Source organism: Pongo pygmaeus, chromosome 18 (genome assembly GCF_028885625.2).
Source record: "Pongo pygmaeus isolate AG05252 chromosome 18, NHGRI_mPonPyg2-v2.0_pri, whole genome shotgun sequence".
Classification (NCBI taxonomy): Eukaryota; Metazoa; Chordata; class Mammalia; order Primates; family Hominidae; genus Pongo; species Pongo pygmaeus.
In genome coordinates, this window is record NC_072391.2 from 21,138,693 (window position 1) to 21,162,571 (window position 23,879).

Genomic DNA, 23,879 nt, shown 5'->3' on the forward strand with positions numbered 1-23,879 from the left:
ATCCTTACCTAGCTTTATGAGTATTGGGGGGGGATCTTAAAGCCACCCCAGCTGTAATAATATCAACTAAGCTGGGCATGGAGGCATGCACCTATAGTCCCAGCTACTCAAGAGGCTGAGGGTGGGAGGATCACTTTGAGCCCAGGAGTTCGAGTCCAGCCTGGGCAACATAGTGAGACGCTGTTTCTTAAAAAAAATCAATGAATTGATCGATCAATCAATAAAAAATGTTTCAAGATGTATTGAGCACCTTTTTACTACACAACCAAGCACTGTTCTAAGCATTTTATTTATTTTTGAGACAGGGTCTCTTGCTGTGTCACCAGGCTGGAGTACAGTGGCACAATCATAGCCCACTGCAGCCTCAAACTCCTGGGCTCAAGCAGTCCTCCCACCTTAGCCTCCCAAGTAACTATGACTACAAACACAGACCACCATGCCCAGCTAATTTTAAAAATTTTTTTGTAGAAACAGAGCTCTGCCATGTTGCCCAGGCTGATCTCAAACTTTCGAGCTCAAGTGATCCTGCTGCCTTAGCTTCCCAAAGTGCTGGGATTACAGTTGTGGGCCACCATGCCCAGCCAACTTTTAGTAGAGATGGGTCCTGCTGTGTTGCCCAGGCTGGTCTCAAACTCCTGGCCTCAAGGGATCCTCCTGCCTTGGCCTCCCAAAATGCTGGGATTATATGTGTGAGCCACCATGCTCGGCCTCTACGCATTTTATATATGTTAACTCATTCAGTGTTTACAACCACCATATAATGTGGGTACTGTCAATATTTCCACTTTACAGATGGGGAAATGGAGGTACGGGAGGGGAAAGAGACTTGCCCCAGCACCCAGCCAGGGTTCAGCCCCAGCGGTTCTCTCAATGACTACCCTGTATCGTCTTCCTTCTCCATCCACCCCTACCTCCTCCTTCCCAATTTCTCAGCAGTTCTTTATTGGGAGCACATTGAGTCACGGCTGCTGCTAATTTATAGCTATTTCTTTACATCAAACTTCTGTTCAGAAATTGTTGATTTTCAGGGCCATTTCTGCCACGCAAAGAACCCTTGAGTGACATTGTTATAGGATATTTTTAAAAGATCTTAAATTATAGACACAGTGACTGTTGAAATACCAGGACACTTGCAACCAAAAGCAGAAGTTTGGATGCCTATAAAACAACCAGACGGTTCACTCCAGACTAGAGATTGACAGGTCTCGGGCTGCACTGAGCCAAAGTGGCGCCCCCACGTGGCGACAGCTTAAGTTTACACAGCTCTCCGCCCAACCCCAGCTTTGAAATTATGCAAGTTCTTGACAGATTGTTCTAAATTGGGGAATATTTCTTCATATCATTTCACATTTTGTGCAAAAAGCAAGACGTTGTTGAGAGTTTAAGGACACCACACTGTTTCAAATTTGCATTATTCCATGTTGCATAAAATGAGTCTGAGAGCGGTTTCATCGTGGGTCTTAACCCCCAAGGGACAGAGAAGATGCCAGTCCCCGGGGATTCCTGGACAGCTACTGAGACCTCTTCCCTTCCTATAGGATGGCCAGCCGGAGCAGTGACAAGGATGGTGACTCTGTCCACACGGCCAGCGAAGTCCCGCTGACCCCACGGACCAATTCCCCGGATGGAAGACGCTCGTCCTCAGACACATCCAAGTCTACATACAGCCTGACGCGGAGGATTTCGAGTAAGTATCTCTGCTTTACCTTTCTGGGGGCCCTGGCTGGCTTTCCCAGACACTCTCCCACGGAGAGTCATGAAGGGCAGTGTTATTGCTGGGGGAGGGCGGCAGAGTGGGATGACAGTCCAGGAGACAGGGCGAGAGAGAGATAATGACGGTGTGACAGAGGAGGGCATCACACCTGATTGCTGCTGAGTTTGATCAAAATAAATCATTTTGATTGATTTTTGCTTTTGTTAATTTTAAGTTTGATTGAATTGGCTGAATTGATTAACATTGTCAGTGTATATCATTTCAGATTCCGAAAGATGAGTGTGGCTATATTATATAGCAGGGCTTGTCAATTCTGGTGACTTCGGGAGCTAGGCGGGTTGCATCAGTGGCCAAGTGCAGAGGTTGCATAGAGATAAACATTGCCTGAGTGCAGTGACAAATGGCAGCTGCCGCTCTGTCTGGAGAGTTACTAGGGCAGGGTGGGGACTTCGGTCAATTGAAAATCGAATGCCCCATTGAAAGGGAGGCAGGGTGTCTGCTACTCAGCTCTGGCCGATGGTAGCTGTATGGGATTGGGGGCCCAGTATTGTCTGATCTTTGTAAAGAGATGTTGGCAATCTGGGTTTTTTTTATGTGAAACATTCTTACTTTTAAGCCTAAACAAAATGTATGTGTGGCCATCAAATTTGACCACCCAATTTGTCCACTGTGTTGTGTGGCATATGTGTTTGACCAAACGACATGATTTGGGCGAGGAGGAAAAAGGAGGACAAACACCCAGAGGCTCCCAACCTCCTTCTGCTCCACAAAAGTATCTCTGGTCTGTGTGAACTGATGTCTGAAATTCACCAAACAGAGGGAAAAGCTTCAAATGCATGAAACAAATCCATTCAGGTGGAGATAATTGGTGTCCAACCTTTCCTGGGGATAGAGGGAAAAGAAAAAAGTAGGAAAAAAAAAAAAAGAGCTCAAAGGCATGAAGTAGTGAAACAGAGGGAGCACTGGATTTCTTTAGGCCTCAGTCTTCCCGTCTGTAAAATGAGAGGTCTGGTCTAGAGCTGTGCTGTCTGGTATAACAATCACTAGACACACGTAGCTATTGAGCATGTAAATGGTGTGAGACTGAATCTTACTGATGTTCTGTAAGTGCAAAATACATACTGGACTTTCAAGACAGTGAGAAAAAAAAAAGGCTGGGCGCAGTGGCTCATGCCTGTAATCCCAGCACTTTGAGAGGCTGAGGCGGGAGGATCACCTGAGCTCAGGAGTTCGAGACCAGCCTGGCTAACATGGTGAAACCCCGTCTCTACTAAAAATACAAAATTAGACGGGCATGGTAGCACATGCCTGTAATACCAGCTACTTGGGAGGATGAGGCAGGAGAATTGCTTGAACCTGGGAGGTGGAGGTTGCAGTGAGCCGAGTTTGCACCACTGCACTCCAGCTCAGGCAACAAAAATGAAACTCTGTCTCAAAAAAAAAAAAAGAAAAAAGAGAGAGAGAATTTAAAGTATCTCACTAAAATATTTTTATATTGGTTCCATGTTGAAATGAGTATACATTGGATATAGTGGGTTAAATAAAATATTAAAATTAATTTTGCAGGCTGGGCACGGTGGCTCATGCCTGTAATCCCAGCACTTTGGGAGGCCGAGGCAGGCAGATCGCTTGAGGCCAGGAGTCCTGGCCAACAAAATGAAACTCCATCTCTACTAAAAATGCAAAAATGGGCCAGGTGTGGTGGTATACAACTGTAGTCCCAGCTACTTGAGAGGCTGAGGCATGAGAATCACTTGCAACTGGAAGGTGGAGGTTGCAGTGAGCCGAAATCCACCACTGCACTCCAGCCTGGATGACAGAGCAAGACTCTGTCTCAAAATAAACAAATAAATAAAATTAAATGAATTTTGCCCTTTTTTTTTGGCATATTTTAAAAGTCATGGCTGCCAGAACATTTTAAGTTACATGTGTGGCTTGCATTTCTGTCTTGTGTTATCTTTCTATGGACAGTGTGGGCCTAGATAATTTCTAAGTCTCATGCCCAGCTCTGAACACAGGTTATCTCCATTTAGCATACATCTGTCAGAGTACCTCCCGTGCCTCTGGTAAATGTCTCATAAAGACAGCTGTTTGGGCAATTAGCAAGAATGCCATGAGCTCATTGCTAGAAGAGAGGGATGTGCAAAGGTTGGAATAATGAACTTGAGATCAATGCACTCTGCTGGTTCATGGAAGGGAGAGAGGCGGCCCGTAAGCGATGAGGTTTGAATATGAACCTTGAAGAACTACAGTCGTTCCCATTTATTGGTCTGTGCCTATGGGCACATTCTGTGCCATGCCCTTTCCATGCCCTGGCTCAGTGAATCTTCACCACATTCTTTGAGGTAGGTGCCATTATAGACTCTATTTTACTGATGGGAAAACAGAGTTCCAGGGAGTCAAAAGAATATGCTCGGAGTCACATGGCTCACTGGTAATGAGTACATGAATAGTGAGTAAGTGGCTGAGATGGAATTCCACCCAGGCACTCTGGTCCCAGAGCTCACTCTCTTAAAGTGGAGACATCATAGGATAATGGTTAGAGCCAGACTCTGGGGCCAGCTAGACCAGCCTGACCCCTGGCTCCTCCACTTGCAAGTGTGTGACCTTCAGAAAGTTACTTAAAGCTTCTGTTTCCTCATCTATAAAGTGGAGATAATAGTAATTATCTAATAATTCAAGGGGATGTGAAGGTTGTGATTGCACATATGAGATGATGTAATGTACACAGTCCATTAGAGTAGTGCCTGGCACTTAGCTGCTGTGATGATGGCAAGGTGACAATAGTGCCACCAAACTATCTGTCACAGAATCAGTGAGTATTTCAGAGTGTGGAGAAAGATGGCAAAGGTCATTTTGAAGCAGAGTAAACAATGCAGGAATCTGCTTACCTGCAAAGTGGCCCAGGTCTGCCCCATATGTGGCTGTCTTCATTGTTATTTCTGATGGCTCTCAGGTCTTGAGTCAAGACGTCCCAGCTCTCCACTCATCGATATTAAACCCATCGAGTTTGGCGTTCTCAGCGCCAAGAAGGAGCCCATCCAGCCTTCGGTGCTCAGACGGACCTATACCCCCGACGACTATTTCAGGAAGTTCGAACCCCACCTGTACTCCCTCGACTCCAACAGCGACGACGTGGACTCTCTGACAGACGAGGAGATCCTGTCCAAGTACCAGCTGGGCATGCTGCACTTCAGCACTCAGTACGACCTGCTGCACAACCACCTCACCGTGCGCGTGATCGAGGCCAGGGACCTGCCACCTCCCATCTCCCACGACGGCTCGCGCCAGGACATGGCGCACTCCAACCCCTACGTCAAGATCTGTCTCCTGCCGGACCAGAAGAACTCAAAGCAGACCGGGGTCAAACGCAAGACCCAGAAGCCCGTGTTTGAGGAGCGCTACACCTTCGAGATCCCCTTCCTGGAGGCCCAGAGGAGGACCCTGCTCCTGACCGTGGTGGACTTTGATAAGTTCTCCCGCCACTGTGTCATTGGGAAAGTTTCTGTGCCTTTGTGTGAAGTTGACCTGGTCAAGGGCGGGCACTGGTGGAAGGCGCTGATTCCCAGTTCTCAGGTAAGGGATGGGTTTTTGGTGTTTCCTCCTGGAAGCTTTTTAAAAAAGTGATTATTTTTATTTTATTTTACTGTTTAAAAGGCTTTTTTGGATTTTTAAAACTTTTTATTTTGAAATAATTTTTGACTCACAAGAGGTTGCAAAAATAGCAGAGAGTTCCAGTGTCCTCTTGATCCAGCATGACAGCGTCTTACAAAACCAGGAAATAGACATTGCTAACTAACCTAGAGCTTACTTAGATTTCACTAGTTTTTTTTTTTTGAGACGGAGTCTCGCTCTGTCACCCAGGCTGGAGCGCCGTGGCGTGATCTTGGCTTACTGCAAGCTCCGCCTCCCAGGCTCATGCCATTCTCCTGCCTCAGCCTCCTGAGTGAGTAGCTGGGACTATAGGCGCCCGCCACCATGCCCCGCTAATTTTTTTTTTTTTTTTTTTTTTTTTTTTAATAGAGACGAGGTTTACCGTGTTATCCAGGATGGTCTCAAGATCTCCTGACCTCAAGATTTCCCTAGTTTTTACGTGCATCACTCGTGTGTGTCATTCTGTGAAAATTTATCACATGTATAGATTCATGTAACCACCACCACTCTGGAAGCCTTTTTTAAATCATTGATGCTGAGTTATTTAATCAGGAGAATGATTGCACAGGGTATAAAGCTATCAATCATTTTGACTTTCAGAAATTGATTTTTTGGGGAAAAAGTGAAGGCTGGAAAACAGGATGATGCATGGATGTTTTTCAGGCCAACTGTTAGATTGGCTTCCTTCCCCCTGTCCAGCCCAGGGAAATGTGGTTGGCTGCTTGGGAAGCCACCCACGGACCAGGCTGTGTCTCCAGTCGGCTGTTGGGCATTCCTGCGTATTAGAGGATAACTGTCTACCCATTGTGGGTAGAAGGATGTGGGGAGCCCGAGGAAAGGAAAAGACCCAGCCACTCCTTCTTCCTCTCTCCCTCCCTTCCCACTTCTCTCTTCGCTCCCTCCCTCCCTTCCTTCCCCGCTTCCCTCTTCCCTCCCTTTCTCCCTCCTTCCCCTCCTTCCTCCCTCCCCTCCTCCCCTCTTCCCTTCCTTCTCTCCCTGTCCTGTGGGATGGCTGTTGTAGGACAGGGACGGGAGATGGAGAAACGGGAGGGGGCTTTGGCCACCATGAGGTCAATAACAGTTGCCTTCCAGGCCAGGTGCAGTGGCTTACGCCTGTAATCCCAGCACTTTGGGAGGCTGAGGCAGGAGAATCACTTGAGTCTAGGCATTCAAGACCAGCCTGGGCAACACAGTGAGACCCCGTCTCTACAAAAGACAATTTAAAAATTAGCTAGGCATGGTGGTGCACATCTGTAATTCTAGCTACTTGGGAGGCTGAGGCAGGAGGATCTCTTGAGCCCAGAGTTTGAGGCTGCAGTGAGCTATGATCGAGCCACTGTGCTCACTCCAGCTCACTCCAGCCTGGGTGACACAGTGAGACCCTGCACTTAAAAAAAAAAAAAAAAGCTGCCTTTCCATGAGGAGCCATTTGGTGACATGCAGAGAAAATGGCCTTGGGTCCAATCTGCAACCTTCCTCCCACTGCCTAGCTGTTGCTGGGCCCCTCTGCTCCCTCACCTCACTTCAGGTGAAGTGGAGGTAGTAACACCACCTCGCAGTGAGGGCCTGGCGGGTGGCGAGCACTCCACAGTGGCAGGTCCAGTTGTCAGGAGAAGACGTCTTCTATTGTGAACCCATTCAGAGTGAGCCTGTAATGTGTCACCTTCCAGTGCACTAAGCGGTAATCACACCTGGTGAATATCTAATTGGGCAGACAAGAGGCGGGGAGTGTTCCCATTCACTCCTGATGCTGAGCCATCTTGCGGCAGAGGAGCTGGCGTCTCCTGAGCTGAGTTAATCTCAGGGCTGCCGTCTCCTTTCCATCTGAAGAGGGACAGCCGGGCCTGTTTCATGTCACTGCGGGAGCAGGTTTCTCCCAGACAAGGGCTGGCTCCTCACCCTTAATAGAGCTGCAGGCCGTGCCTTAGTTTCATGGGGACCTTTCAGTGCCTCTATGAATTAAAAGTATTCATGTGTATAGGGCTGAGTGCAATGGCTCACACCTGTAATCCCAGCACTTTGGGAGGTTGAGGTGGGAGGATGGCTTGAGCCCAAGAGTTAAAACCAGGCTGGGCAACATAGTGACACCCTATTTCTACAAAACATAAAAAAAAAAGAAAAAATTAGCCAGGCATGGTGGCATGTGCCTGTAATCCCAGCTACTCGGGAGGCTGAGGCAGGAGGATTGCTTGAGCCCAGGAGTTTGAGGCTGCAGTGAGCTATGACTGCGCTAATGCACTCCAGCCTGGTCAATAGAGTGAGGCCTTGTCTCTAAAAAAATAAAATAACAAAAGTGTGTATAAAGTTGAAATATTGCAGGCAGGTCAACTGCTCTAGTTGCTCATCTGATTTACACTCTGGTCTGTCACACTCGGGCTTCCAGCCTTGCTGGTGCTATTATCAGCCAAGTAGTGCTGTTAATGCCTTTAATTGTAGGTTTGACTCTTAAATCCTGGCTGTAAATGCCTTCTGTCTCTCATTCCTGATGATGATGAGTGTTTTCTTGGTACTGTTCAAAATAATTTTTGGAAGCATCATCTGGACCCTTAAGATACTTGTTTTCCTTCTCTTCTCCCCTCTTTATTATTCTTTGTTTTTTCTTCTCTGATCTGCTCATTTCTTCATTCTGTTTTTCTTGAGGTCCTATTATGTGCCCGGCATTTCTAGTTGGAGTAACAAAAATGAATACCATACCATTCCTAGCAGCAGGAAACTTCCAGTCTAGTGGGAAAGACAGTTTGGTAAATAGCAAGCCATAATGCAGTGTGCTGCATGCGGTAATAAATGGGCAATCAGAACTCATTTGATTTTTTAAAATTATTATTTTTTATTTTTTATTTTTAGAAACAGGGTCTTGCTCGGTCACCCAGGCTGGAATGCAGTGGTGCAATCACAGCTCACTGCAGCCCCAAACTCCTGGGCTCAAGAGATCCTCCCACCTCAGCCTCCTGAGTAGCTAGGACTACAGTTGTATGCCACTGCACCTAGTTAGTTTTTTAAAAAATATATTTTGCAGAGATGGTGATTTCGCTATGTTGCCTAGGCTGGTCTCCAACTCCTAGTCTCAAGCGATCCTCTCACCTCGGCCTCCTAAAGTTTGCTGGGATTATCGGCATGAGCTACTGAGCCCTGCCAAGACTCATTTTATTAAGAATGATCAAAATTGGCCTTGAAAATGGGCACCATATTGAAGACTGAGGTACCATCTCTCACTAACTCCAATATAGTAGGTCTTGCACCGTTGGAGTGGATCAGGATGTATTTGCTCACATTTGGGAAGCAAATGTATTTCAGGCAGAAGTTTTAAATGATGGAATCCACTAGGAAGGTCATGCTATATGAGTATTTCACTTTGAATACCAGACTCATACTAGCGAGGCAAGAAGCTCACACAAAGAGAGGCACTGGAGACTCTGACTGAGGGAAGAATATGCTCCTATTGTCCAGCTAATGCTTACTCTGGAATTTATGCTCTTTGAGTGGAAAAGCCGGTTGTCTTACATGCTGCCAACAATCATATGAAAAAAAGCTCATCACTGATCATTAGAGAAATGCAAATCAACACCGCAATGAGATACCATCTCACACCAGTCAGAATGGCTACTATTAAAAAGTCCAAAATAACAGATGCTGGTGAGGTTGTGGAGAAAAAGGAACACTTATACACTGTTGGTGGGAGTGTAAATTAGTTCAGCCATAGTGGAAGACAGTGTCGCAATTCCTCAAAGACCTAAAGACAGAAATACCTTTCCACCCAGCAATCTCATTACTGGGCATATATCCAAAGGAATATAAATTGTTCTATTATAAAGACACAATGCATGTGTTATGTTCATTGCAGCACTATTCACAATAGCAAAGGTATGGAATCCACCTAAATGTCTATCAGTGATAGACTGGATAAAGAAAATGTGGTACACATATACCATGGAATACTATGCAGTCATGAAAAAGAACAAGATCATATCGTTTGCAAGAACATGGATGGAGCTGGAGGCCATTATCCTCAGAAAACTAACACAGGAATTGAAAACCAAATACTCCGTGTTCCCACTTGTAAGTGGGAGTTAAATGCTGAGAACGCATGGACACAGAGAGGGAAACAACACACAGTGGGGCCTTTCAGAGAATGGAGGGTGGGAGGAGGGAGAGGATCGGGAAAAACAACTAATGGGTACTAGGCTTAATACCTGGGTGATGAAATAATCTATACAACAAACCCGATGACACAAGTTTACCTAGGTAACAAACCTGCACTTGTACTCCTGACTTAAAATAAAAGTTAAAAAAAAATTAAGTTCTGCAAACAAAAGAAAGAAAGAAAGAAAGAAAAAAACAAGCTGGTTGTCTTTGGCCGGGTTCCCTAGAAGCAGAGCCGGAGATGGGGATTTGGATGTAGATTTGTTGCCAGGGCTGCCATAACAGAGCACTACAAATTGAGTGGCTTAAAGCAACAAAAATTTATTGTCTCACAGGCCTGGAGGCAAGGAGTCCCAGATCAAGGCATTAGCAGAGTCATGTTCCCTCTGAAACCTGGAGGGGAAGCCTTCCTTGCTCCTTCCTCGCGGTGGTTGCAGGCAGTCCTTGGAATTCCTCAGCTGGAGCTGCATTGCTCTAATCCCTGCTCCACCGTCACACGGCCATTTTTGCCCTGTGTGTGTCTGTGTCTCTTCTCTTCTTTTTTTTTGAGACGAGTCTTGCTCTGTCGCCCAGGCTGGAGTGCAGTGGTGCGATCTCGGCTCACAGCAAGCTCCGCCCCCTGGGTTCACGCCATTCTCCTGCCTCAGCCTCCCGAGTAGCTGGGACTACAGGTGCCCACCACCACGCCCGGCTAATTTTTTTGTAATTTTAGTAGAGACGGGGTTTCACCGTGTTAGCCAGGATGGTCTCGATACCCTGACCTCATGATCCACCTGCCTCGGCCTCCCAAAGTCCCGGGATTACAGGCGTGAGCCATGTCTTTTCTCTTCTTATAAGGACACCGGACACCAGTCATATTGAATTAGGACCCACCCTACTCCAGTGTGACCTCATCTTAATTTAAATAACAACATATACAATGACCCAATTTCCAGATAAGGTCCCATTCTGAGATACTGTGGGTTAGGACCTCAACCTGTCTTTTTTTTTGAGACAGGGTCTTGCTCTGTCACCCAGGATGGAGTGCAGTGGTGTAATCATGGCTCAATGCAGCCTTGAACACCTGGGCTCAAGCAATCCTCCTACCTCAGCCTTTCAAGTGGCTGGGACCATGTGGTACCACAAGTGTACACCAACATGCTCAGATAATTTTTTATTTTTTGTAGAGATAGAATCTCATTATTTTGCCCAGGTTGGTCTTAAACCACTGGGTTCAGCGATCCTCCTGCCTTGGGGGCCTCAAGTGCTGGGATTAAAGACGTGAGCCAGTATAGCTGCCCTGATTGCTGATTTTTGTTAGAAGCTAACATCTGCCTTCACCAAATTGGTTGGTTGGTCAGTGGAATGGAAAGCAGAGGAGGCAGTTGTGTAATAGTGTATAAAACAAAACTATTCAATTTCTTATTTTTAGCCTATTCTAATGGTGTGTGGAGTTGGGCTAACGCTTAGTGTCTAGTTATACTTTCTTCTTGGAAAACCCATGTGGAAGATGAATGGGTGGCTTGTGGGACCAGCATATAGGCACCTCCTGGTTCAGGGCAGAACATCCCATCTGTCTTGCAACATCCCATCTGACTGCATCTTTGATCTTGGCATTCAGGAAACTGGCAGCTAATGGAGCTATGGCGTTTTTGGGGTCTCAGTGATAAGGTTGGCCGGAAGATAATGAAAATAAGACCATACAGTGAGTAGGACGAGGGGATTGACATAGACATGAAATTACACTGGCTATTTAGAGAAATTCTGCTCATCGGAATGGATTGAAAGCCATTGAAATCTGTGTAGGCTCAACTCTTTTAAAAAATTATTCGCCAACATGGTGAAACCCCGTCTCTACTAAAAATACGAAAATTAGTGAAGTGTGGTGGCGGGCACCTGTAATCCCAGCTACTTGGAAGGCTGAGGCAGGAGAAATGCTTGAACGTGGGAGGTGGAGGTAGCAGGGAGCTGATATCGTGCCATTGCACTCTGGCCTGGGCAGCAAGAGTGAAACTCCGTCTCGAAATTAAAAAAAAAATTATTAGTTTTAATTGTGGGAAAATACACACACCATGAAATTTACTGTCTTAACCATTTTTGCCTGTACAGTTCAGTGGCATTAAGTACATTCACATTGTTGTGCAACCATCACCACCATCCCACTCCAGAACTCTTGCAAAACTGAAACCCTACACCCATTAATCAATAACTCCCCATCTCCCTCTCCCCCCAGCCCCTGACAACCGTCATTCTACTTTCTATGAATTTGACAATTCTAGGTACCTCATATAAGTAGAGTCATAGATTATTTTTCTTGTAGCTGGCTTGTTTCACTCAGGATAATGTCTTCAAGATTCATCTGTGTTGTAGCATGAGTCAGAATTTCCTTCCTTTTAAAGGCTGAACTGAATAATATTCCTGTGTGTGTGTGTGTGTGTGTGTGATATTTTGCTGATTCATTCATCCTTTAATGGACACTTGGGTTGCCTCCACCGTTTGGCTATTATAAATAATACTGCTATGAACATGGGTGTACAGATGGCTTTTTGACCAACTGTGTGTGTGTTTTTTTAAGCCGTAAAAATATCCACGATGTAGGTGGTTCATTTTCTCTTGAGTTCATGTGGTTTGGGGAAGGAAGAACAAGGGCAGTGGAGAGATTAGATACCCTGTGGCCATGCGGGAACCTTTCTGAGCATTAGGAAGGATACACAGTTGTATCCATTTGACAAGGCTCATCCAGTATTCCTAAAGTTTGTGCATTTCACTGTATATAAGTTTAATCTAAAAAAAAAAAACCCCACCATAAACAAACACTGAACTCTGGTTAATGATATGCCGAAATGTGTATGGGTGCCATGCTCTGAAGTTTTCCTAAATTTGTATGTTGAAATCCTAACCCTGAGGGGATGGTATTCAGACAGCCTTTGGAGAGGTGGTTAGGCCATGAGGGCAGAGCCATTATCAGTGGGATTAGCGCCCTTGTAAAGAGGCTCCAGAGAGTTGCCTTGCCCCTTTCTCCATGTGGGGCAAAACCAAAAGGTCCCATCTGTGAGGAATGGTCCTCAGCAGACATGAAATCAGCTGGTGGCTTGATCTTGGACTTCCCAGCCTCCAGAAGGGTGAGAAATAAATTTCTATTGTTTTCAAGCCACCCAGTTGATAGTATTTTTGTTACAGCAGCCTGAATGGACTAAGACAGTGAGGAAGTAAGTGTACCAATGTCAGCCACTTATTTTGAAATGTGTTCAAAAAAGATAGAGTGATAGATGGATAGGGAAGAAGCAAATAGAGCATATTTTAAATATAATTATAGCATTGTTAATATCAGTAACTGTTCATTGTAGAATCTAGGGGATGTATCTAAGAGTGTGCACTGTACAGTTCTTTTGTTTTGTTTTGTTTTGTTTTGTTTTTTTGAGACTGTGTCTCATTTTGTCGCCAGACTGGAGTGTAGCGGCATGATCTCAGCTCACTGCAACCTCTGCCTCTTGGGTTCAAGCGATTCTCCTGCCCCAGCCTCTCAAGTAGCTGGGACTACAGGCGCCCATCACCACACCCAGCTAATTTTTTGTATTTTTAGTAGAGATGGGGTTTCACCATGTTAGCCAGGATGGTCTCAATCTTCTGAATTCGTGATCTGCCCACCTTGGCTCCCAAAGTGTTGGGATTACAGGTGTGAGCCACCGCGCGGCTGCACTGTACAATTCTTTAAGCCTCTCTGTATTTGAAAGTGTTGAGAGTGTAAGCCATGGCCAGGCGTGGTGCCTCACATCTGTAATTCCAGCACCTTGAGAGACTTAGGAGGGAGGATCACTTGAGGCCAGGAGTTCAAGATCAGCCTGGCCAACATGGTGAAACCCCATCTCTACTTTATAGTACAAAAATTAGCTGGGTGTGGTGGTGCATGCCTGTAGTCCTGGCTACTCGGGAAGCTGAGGCATGAGAATCGCTTGAATCCGGGAGGCAGAGACTGCAGTGAGCCAAGATCGCGCCACTGTACTCCAGTCTGGGTGGCAGAGCGAGACCCTGTCTCAAAGAAAAATAAAGAAATGTAGACTGGGTGTGGTGGCTCATGCCTAAAATCCCAACACTTTGGGAAGCCAAGTGGGAGGATTGCTTGAGGTCAGAAGTTCGAGACCAGCCTGGGCAACATGAAGAGACCCTGTTTCTACAGGAAAAAGGGAAAGAGAGAACGTTCACAAGAAAATGTTGAGGAGCAAAAGACAAGAAGTACCGGTGCCAGTTAGGAAAAATTGCTGTGGTCTTTTAGGTGAGAGGTGGTGATGATCTGGACCCCGTGTAAGGTGGTGGTGACAGAGGATGCAATTTGAAAGCAGAGTCTTTGATGCCCAGAAGCAGCCTTTGAGGAAACTATAAACAAGGAATATCAAACAGTGCGGGGTCGGCAGGGGGTGGTCAGGTGGGTTTCTACTACTGTGATTGTTCTCTTACTTTAACAAGCGTCAGAATCACCTGGGAGCTGTGACTGTGGAGGCTCCAGACCTCAGCTTCCCTAATTTGATTTCCCACATCTTGGGTGAGAGGCCCATGAATCTGCACTTGAGCCAATGCACTGGGAGATTCTAATGTAGGTATACTCTGGACCTCATTCCGAGAAACACTGGGTGGCTGGTGGAAGGTGAAAGGTGAAAAGTGAAAGGTGGAAGGTGGAAAGGGTTCGGACATTTGAGCTGGACAGACTTGCATCTAAAACTTGGCTCTGCCGCTTAGGGGTTGGATGTTGTGATAATTTCATAAGCCGGCGTGGCAAGTGCTGTGCCCAGCTGCTTCAGTGGCCGGTGTGCAGGGTGCACCCAATACAGGGCTGCCACTAAGATGATATTTTATGGAGCCATTCTGGGAAGGAGTAGATTCAAGCTAAAGTGCTCTTAGGCATTCATGTAGAAGAGTTCTGAGTCATGTCAGGATGCAGTATCTTACATTACAAAGCCAGATTGCCCACTGAAGAGGAATGTTTGATTTGGGCCTGGAAGAAGAAAATATGTTTAGTCAAAAGTGATATTTGCACACTGGAATGCTGGATATTTATGTTTCCGAACATTGCTTCAACCTGAGATTTGCACTGTCCAAATGAAAACCTTTTAGACCTTTGATGTCTAGAATTCAGAGCATTGTGGCTTAGGAAGCAGAGTCTGTGCATGTGGGCACTAACCAAGCTGTCTTCTCCAGGGTCTGCTGACACCTGGGAAAGTCATCTGTTGTCCTAGGTTGGGTTCCTCTAAAGACAAAGATTTGAGTGCATGCATTTTCTTTAGGAAGTAATGCTGAGAAACACCAGAAGAGAAGGGAGAAAATGAGACCAATAAAGTGTCTCACCACTGTGGGCAACTAGAGCTTAATCCTACTGGGGAATTCAGTGTAGCCTGCCCCAGGGGTGAGGGAGCTGGGGTATTTATTCACCCAGTTCCCATCTGGCATGGGTTGCAGGATGCTCCCAAAAGTTCTTAATTCCCACCTCCAACTTGCCTTGTGGGCACAAGTAGTAAAGACTCCACTGGCCAGAGAGACCTAAGCGGAGATGTAGGGCTGACAGTAGGCAGTCAACGAAGTCTGTTCTGGTTGGGGCTAGGTGCTGTGGTGGGCACCTTTAGCATTGCTACACTTTCTCTTGCCACCCTCAGGGCTCAGAATGCAGCATCTTCCATGCTTCCCCTTCTCCCTGCTTGCCATCTCTCTTCATTTCCCCTTTCCTCTGATCAGGAAGGCACAATGCTGATGAATAAGAACATTGGCTAAGCGGAAACCTGTAAAGAAAAAGATGCCAGTCCTCCCTTCTTATAGAGGTGCCCAATCTTTGCAAGTGACTGTCTTGGCAGCCATGTCTCTCTCTGAGCTTTGGGGGAACGGATGACAAGGAAAATCTATAGCTGTCTCCACTCAGCCAATGCTCCCTCTCCCCTCATCCCTTTTACTGGGATGTAGATACTGGGAGTAAGGAGGATTGTGAACGCTGCAGAACTGCCTCTCTGCCTCTTACAAATCGCAGAGAGAGATGTTGTGTCCCAGATGTTGCTGGCCCCTGGATACTTCTCCTTGGTCTTCACCTTGGGCCAGGGCAGTGCCTTCTGGGGTCAACAGGAAACACCCTCACTCAGCATCCTGCTGATGCACAGGAAAAGGTTTGGCCAGACCCTGGGGCAGAGTAAATACCCCATAGACATCAGCATTTGTTGTTATTTCGTGTTGGTATCTTTATTTATTTATGTATTAGAGACAGGGTCTCACGCTGTCACCGAGGCTGGAGTGCAGTGGTGAGATCATGATCACTGCAGCCTCAAACTCCTGGGCTCAAGCGATCCTCCCACCTCAGCCTTCTGAGGAGCTGGGACCACAGGTGTGAATTACCATGCCCAGCTAATTTTTAAATTATTTTTTGTAGTGACGGAGTCTTGCTATGTTGCCCAGGCTGGTCTCGAACTCCTGACCTCAAATAATCCTCCTGCCTTGGCCTCCCAAAGTCCTGAGATTGCAGATGTGAGCCATCACGCCCAGCCAAATGAAAGGGTTCTAGTCTTGGTATCTTTGGCACTTGGAAGGAACTCAATAGATGTCTTCTGAATTGAACAAATATTGTGTAAAGAGCATGCGCTTTTGAGTTAGACTGATCTGGTTAAAAGTTCCAGCTTCACCATTTCCCAGCTGTGTGAACTTGGGTCTAACTCCTAGGCTGTACATTAGGGATAATAATTCTTACTGCATGGGGAAATGGGGGAGCATTGTGAGGATAGTGATGGTGGCAAGCTCTCACACAGCACTCACTGTGCGCTGGGCATTCTGCTAAGTGCTTTTATTGTGTGAACTATTATAATCACCCCATTTTATAGATGAAGAAACTGAGACATGCATTAAGCAACCCATCCAAGCCACAGAACTGGGACTTGAACCCATGTCATCCAGCTGCAGAGGCTGTACTCTCAGCCACTCTACTCCATGGCACTGCTTCTTTCATTTATTTATTTAACCTTTTTTTTTTTAAAATCAAAACAAAACAAAACAAAACAAACCTTTTTTTTTTTTTTTTAAAGAGATTGGAGAGTGGGGGCAGGCATGGTGGCTCACACCTGTAATCCCAGCACTTTGAGAGGCTGAGGCAGGCAGATCACCTGAGGTCAGGAGTTCGAGAACAGCCTGGCCAACATGGTGAAACCTCATCTTTACTAAAAATACAAAAATTAGCTGGGCATGGTGGTGGGTGCCTGCAATCCTACCTAGCTACTCGGGAGGCTGAAGCAGGAGAATCGCTTGAACCCGAGAGGTGGAGGTTACAGTGAGCCGAGATTGCACCATTGCACTCCAGCCGGGGTGAACGAGCGTGACTCCATCTCACCCCTGTAATCCTAGCACTTTGGGAGGCCAAGGTGGGGGGATTATGTGAGTCAGGAGTTCAAGACCAGCCCAGAGAAAAAAAGTGAGATCCCCATCTCTATACAAAATTTAAAAATTAGCCTGATGTGGTGATGCGCATCCACAGTTGCAGCAACTCGGGAGGCTGAGGTGGGAGGATTGCTTGAGCATGGGAGGTGGAGGCTGCAGTGAGCTATGATGGCAACATTGCACTCCAGCCTGGGTGACAGAGCCAGACCCTGTCTCAAAAGAAAAAACCCACGAAAACCAAAGAGACTCAAAAAGAGATGGAGTCATGCTATATGTGCTGAATAATTGGTGATTGGGAACCCAGGTGCCAGAAGGTCACAGGGAGGGACCCGAGGAGGGAAGGTACCAAGAAGAGGGGAGATTGAGGCACATTTGAGATTGAAACCAGAAGGAATTGGCTTAGAATCTGATTTGCATTTCAATTTATATTACTTTGGTCATAACCATGCCCCAGGCAGAGAGTAGATAGAAGAATTTTTTTTTTTTTTTTTAAAGACAGAGTCTTGCTCTGTTGCCCAGGCTGGAGTACAATGGCATGATCTCAGCTCACTGCAACCGCCGCCTCCTGATTTCAAGCATTTCTCCTGCCTCAGCCTCCTGAGTAGCTGGGATTACAGGCATGCACCACCACACCTGGATAATTTTTGTATTTTTAGTAGAGACAAGGTTTCACCATGTTGGCCAGGCTGGTCTCGAACTCCTGACCTCATGGGATCCACCCGCCTTGGCCTCCTGAAGTGCTGGGATTACAGATGTGAGCCACCAGCACCCAGCTGAAGAATTCTTTTTTTTTTTTTAAATGACTTTATTTTTTAGGGTGGTCTTAGGTTTATAGGAAAATTGAGAGGAAGGGACAAAGGTTTCCCATATACACCCTGCCTCCACACATATGTAATCTCCTTTGTTATCAGCATCTCCCGCCAGAATGGTAAATTTATTACAACTCATAAACCTACACTGACACATCATTATTACCCCAAATCCATAATTTACATTAGGATGCTCTTGGCGTTGTGCATTCTGTGGGTTTGGACAAATGTAAAATGACATGGGTCCACCATTGTAATGTCATCCAGAATAGTTTCTCTGGGACATTTTTTTAAGCCAAAATACTTGATAATTTGAGGTGCTCAGAGTTATGTGCTCATTGGACCCGGTACTTGGAAACTGCCTGGAGTTATAAACGCCCCCAGCCTACCTTGTCAGCTGCCAAAAACCGCCTGGTAAACAGAGACACCTTACTGCATTTTGTATTTTGAGATCACTCACCACCTGGTACCTTACCAGCCAAGGCTCTTGACAAGGCAAATGCCAGGTTTCTTAATGAGAAATCCCTCTTTAACTTGCCCTGAGCTGCTGTCAGCCTTGACCCTCTCTGTAGAGTCCTGGCCTTTGTGTGTATGTTAAAATTGTTTCCTGCTCAGGTTCTGATGAACAGCAGTATTTTGGCAATGTTGTGCCGCCAGAGCTGGGCCCAGGCCAGCGTCTTACAAAGCAGCCATTAACTAGAAGTTTCTTTTCATGCGGTCCTTCATGTTTTCTTCCTCCTTAAATAGAAATTGATTTTGCATTTTAGATATCAACATGCAATTTTTTGTTTGTTTTGATTTGTTTTTTTAGAGACAGGGCCTCTAAAGAAAGAGGACAGGTTTTTGTTTTGTTTTGTTTTGTTTTGTTTGTTTGTTATTATTTCTTTTTTTGAGACAGGGTCTCACTCTGTTGCCCAGAATGGAGTGCGGTGGTGCAGTAACAGTTCACTGCAGCTTCTCCCTCCTTGGCTCAAGCAATCCTCCTGCCTCAGCCTCCTGAGTAGCTGGGATCACAGTCGTGAGCCACCATGCCTGCCTAATTTGCTCAGCCATGTTGCTCAGGCTGGTCTTGAGCTTCTAGCTCAAGCAATCCACCTGCCTTGGCCTCCCAAAGTGCGAGGATTATAGGCATGAACCACCGTGACTGGCCTCAACATGGACTTTTGATTCCTAGTTATAAAATGAACTAGAAGAGGAACCAGAGGTGATTTGGACCAACTTTCCTGTTTTATAGACTAGAGAACTGCAGCACAGAGAGGTTGAATGACTTGTCCAATGTCACATGGCTTTCAGGCAGGAGGTCTTGCTGTACTGTACTGTACAGTGTTGGTACACTGTACTAACTTCTTTACCCCACAAGGGAGGTGATCTCTTGATGGCTAAGAGCATAGACCCTGGAGTCATACAGACTTGGCTTCAAGTCTTGGCTTTGCCATCCACTAGAGGTGTAGGCTCAGGTGAGTTACTTGTCATCTCTAAGCCTCAATTTCCTTGTCTGTAAATGGGGATCATGTGGTGTGCTGGCTCCCAGAGCCAATTGTTAAGTTTTCAGGAATTTTGCAAGCTGGTTAACATCACCACATTGATAGCTGGAGACCAGCTATTGTATATGAAATTGACCAGTGTCATAAGTTAGAACCTCTGCCCACCCCACCCTGAGAACTAAAGATTTACCATCACAACAGTGATTGCAGTAGTACTTACTTCAAAGGGTTATTGTGGGCAGTCAGACTTAGTCCTTATGAAGCATGAAGATCAGAGAGCCTGGCACATGTTTACAGTGGTGCCATATCATGGTCAAAAGCACAGACCTAGTGTCCTTTAATTTTCAGGTCAGAGCCAGCCCAACCACTTCCAGCAGTGTGACCTTGAGTAATTACTCAATGTCATTGATAATAATCATTGCTAGCTCTCCCTGAGTACTTACCATGGATCAATTACTGTTCTAAGGGCTTTCATTTCCACCCAGGGGCTATTATTATTCCCATTTTACAGTTAAAGAAACTCAGGCACAGAAAGTTTGAGTAACTTACCCAAGGCCATGAAGTTAGTGAATGGATGAGGCTGTGTTCCATTGAACATGAGGAGGCTGTGTTAACTGTTGCCCTTTCTCACTGAGGCTCAGCTTGTTGTAAAATGGCAAGAATAACAACCCCAACATCAAGGGCCATAGTTAGGCTGTCATCTGATAATGGCTGTGGCGTGAGGCAAGGCCTCAATTAATGTGAACTTCCTACTGGTAACACTAAATAAATGTCAATGTCAGTCATTACCATGATAATTACATTGAAGTCTTCCTAGCCAAGAAATTTCAACTCAGTTTGATTGAGGAGAATAAAGTAATAATTGTCATCCAAGCAATTCATCAACTTCATCCGGGATTGAGAAGATGAGGCTATGAGCTCTGACTGGTCAGTGGGTGGGTGGCCCACGTTTCTGGTGGTAAGCTCCAGAGAGAACATGAAGGGCTTTGTTCAGAGAAGGAGAAGCTGAATGTTTCCAAGGGCTGTCAACATTGATTGACCACATATGTATGGCAGGTTCCAGGGCTACAAACATGAGTGAGAGCCTGGTCCCTGCCCTTGAGACTCTCATCGTAGTGTAATAAGTACGAGCATTTGTCAGATGTGTCCTGTTTCCTGACACTGTGCAAAGTGTTTTCTATATGTGGTCCCACTGCAGACTCACTCAAGCCTGTGAGGTATGGTGACCATCCTTCATTCTACATAGGAGGAAACTGAGGTCCTGGTCGATGAGTGACTCATCTGAGGTTATTCACGGAATGGTGGAGGTTGGACATGAACTTAAACAGGGTGACTTCTGAGCTCAATATTCTTATTACCTGAAGTTGCCTTTGAAAAACAGTCATGGCCCTCAATATCTATCATATTAGGCTGGGCACAGTGGCTCACACCTGTAAACCCAGCTCTTTGGGAGGCCAAGGCAGGAGGATGCTTGAGGCCAGGAATTCAAGACCAGCCTGGGCAACAAATCAAGACCCCTTCTCTACAAAACAAAAAATTAACCAGGCATGTTGGCACACACCTATAGTCCTAGTTACTTGAGGGGCTGAGGCAGGTAGATCCCCTGAGCCCAGGAGTTCAAGGCTGCAGTGAGATATGATTGCACCACTGCACTTCCAACCTGAGTGACAGAGCAAGACACCCTGTCTCAAGAAAACAAACAAACAAACAAAAAAGGATGATATTGATATCTATGAATGAGAAGACTAATGGGGCTGTAAGAAAAAGGTCTTTACATTTCAAGCAGCAGAAAAACTGACTTTGGCAGCTTAAGGAAATGATGAATAAGATGATGATAGGCTCATTTATTAAATCTGGGCTGTAAGCCCTTCACATGTATTAACCCATTTAATTCTCACAACAACTATATGCTTGGGGTCCTTACTATCCCCATTGTACAGATAAGAAAACTGAGGCCAGGGAGTTCGGAAACTTGCCCACAGTCATCCAGTTAGTAAATGGCAGAGCCAGGACTCATGTCAGACTCTCTGGGAGAAAGAGAGGGTGGTATTGAAAGGGTAGTGGAACAGTTTATAGTATCAAAAGAAGTGAATCATCAAGGCCTCAGGGTAGCTCTGGGACTCTCTAGACTAGGTCTCCATGGACTTCTCTCTAGAGCAGTGCAGCCCAACAAATACGACATGGGCTGCATATTAATATTATGCCACATACATGGGCCCATATACATGACCATAACTTTAAATTCCTAGGAAACACATTTTACAAACTAAAAAGAAATAGGTGAAATTTACTGTAATATTATTTTATGGAACCCGATACATCCAAAGTGTTATCATTTCCACAAGTCATCAAAGTAAAATATTATTGGTGTGAAATTTTACATTCATTTTTCACACTAAATGGTTGAATCCATTGCCTATTTTACACTCACAGCACATCTCAATTTGTACTAGCCATATTCAAGTGTGCAGCAGCCATAAGAGGCAAGGGGTTCCTCTACTGACAGCAAGCCTTAGAAGGATCAGATTAATTGACTTGGATCCATGGACTGAGGTCACTCCCTCTTCATTTCTCTCCATTCAAGTTTTATTTCTAGGTGATAGAGAATCCAGTGGGTTGCCCCCTTGGGCAGGGTGTCCAGGGCAGGTGCAGTCATCAGACACGTCTAGATGGTGTGGCTAGGTGTTTGATCTCGACTTTTACTACAGCTGGTGTTGGCCTCAAGATGTGTGTAAACCCAGTGTTGAGAGAAAGAAGAGAAGAGGAGAGGTGAGATTGAGGGTTTAGTTTCAAAAGAGCTTCTGTCCACGCTGGTGACCCTGTGACCTTCCTTAGGGAATTAAACTGGGCAACCGAGAGGTGATGTGTGGAGGCAGAAGGTCAGATCAGCTCATCAGCATCACTGGAATAAAGGCTGCACATTTCAGTGGGGGGACCAGCTGGGGGGCAGCTCCGACTCCCCACCACCCAGGGCTCTCTCAATGGTCCCTCAGTGTTCTTGAGGCCAACAGTAGAGGTTTGCTTCAGCACCAGGTCCCACTGAGGCCCCAGCTACTGCTGGACAGTCCAGGGGACCACATCACCTGCACATAGAGCCTGTGTGAGAGAGGAAATTGGCTTCTGGGTGGCACCAAAGTGGTCATGGAGGCCTGTTTATCTGCAGCATGGAAGGACTTGCCTCCTGAGATTTGTGTGATGTGTCAGGACCCTTTGGGCCACCAAGGACACAGCCCCAACTCAGGCTTCCTTCATGGGGGACAGGGGAAGAGGTACTTAGGGAACTGAGAACCCCAGGAGTTCCCTGAGCTTCAGGCACAGCTGAATTCAGGGACTCAAACCTTGTCATCAGATAGACTCTTACACAGTAGATGGTTAGAATCAATGACCACCAGCTGACTCCTGTACAAATGCCCAGTGTCAGCCCCACCCAAATCACAGCAAAAGAGCTTCTGACACTGGAAAAAGTGGGGAGGGGAGGAGTGCTAAATAAATAGAAGCCAAAGATACCTCTTCTGTGGCTCCCCAAAACCAAAGACTGAGAGAAGGTGCCATTTTCAATAATAGGGAGGGCTTCTAAGGGCAGCAGACATAAGAAAGGAAAGTAGCTACAAGGGATGCCCTTGCTTAAAAAAAAAAAAAAAAAAAAGACCAATAGATCTATTAGATTTTTATGGTGTGCCAGTATAGTGGGTAAGGAGGTGGGCTTTAAAATCTGACAGACCCAAGTTCCAACCCTGACTTGACCACTTACACCTTCATTCATTCAACAGATACTTACTGAGCACTTGCTTAGTCCAGGCATTAGTGTTCCAGGGGATACTCACTGTGTGACATTGGGGAAGTTACTTGACTTCTCTGAGCCTCAATTTTCAGTGGAAAAAGTGGGAGTAAAAGCCAAAAAGCATAGTTTTCAAGAGTTCAGGATCTGGAATTAGTTTCTTTATGTTCACACCTTGTAAACTGTTTTTACTCACACTTCTGACACCAAGTTTGTGGGTTTTTTTTCCTCATACCAACCACTTCTCCATTTCTCTGGACAACAACTTGGTTTCCTTCAATTCAATTCATATGGACACTAAATACCTGGAGTTAGTGCAGACCCCACAGGTTAAGGTCTCAGTCCCATAAGATTGCCCCTGCTTCAGATACCAGTCAAAAGCCCCAGGGTGCCACCTGTACCTCTGACTGACCTGGCTATAAATTGAGAGTTCCCACGACCCCCTCCTCAAGTTCAATAATTTGCTAGAAAGGCTCACAGAACTCAGGAAAGCACTTTACTTACTATGACCAGTTTATTATAAATGACACAACTTAGGAACAGCCAAGTAGAAAGGATGCATAGGGCAAGGCAAGGGGTTGTGTGTGGAGCTTTCACGCCCTCAACGGGCACAGCACCCTCCCAGCACCTTGATGTATTCACTAACCTAGAAGCTTTCTGAATCCCTTCATTTAGGGTTTTTATGGAGATACCATTATATGGGCAGGATGGATTAAACCATTGGTCATTGGTGACAGAAATCAACCTCCAGCCCCTCCCCTCCCTGGAGGTCTGAGAGTGCAGCTGAAAGTTCTAACCTTTTAATCATGCTTTGATCTTTCTGAAGACCAGTCCCATCTGGTCATCTCATTAGCATACAAAAGACACTCTGATCATTCTGGAGATTCCAGGCATTTTATTTTTATTTTCATTTGAGACAGGGT

General features: G+C 45.8%; 1 protein-coding gene across 9 annotated transcripts in view; it reads left to right on the forward strand.

Moving 5' to 3' along the window:
* SYT17 (synaptotagmin 17) overlaps positions 1-23,879 on the forward strand; it is a 100,612-nt gene that overhangs the window by 10,428 nt on the left and 66,305 nt on the right. For all 9 annotated transcript variants that reach the window (XM_054454177.1, XM_054454180.2, XM_054454179.2 and 6 more), the window contains 2 exons: positions 1,539-1,687; positions 4,671-5,290. In XM_054454177.1, the coding sequence (XP_054310152.1) occupies positions 1,539-1,687; positions 4,671-5,290 (769 nt within the window). The remainder of the gene's footprint in view (positions 1-1,538; positions 1,688-4,670; positions 5,291-23,879) is intronic.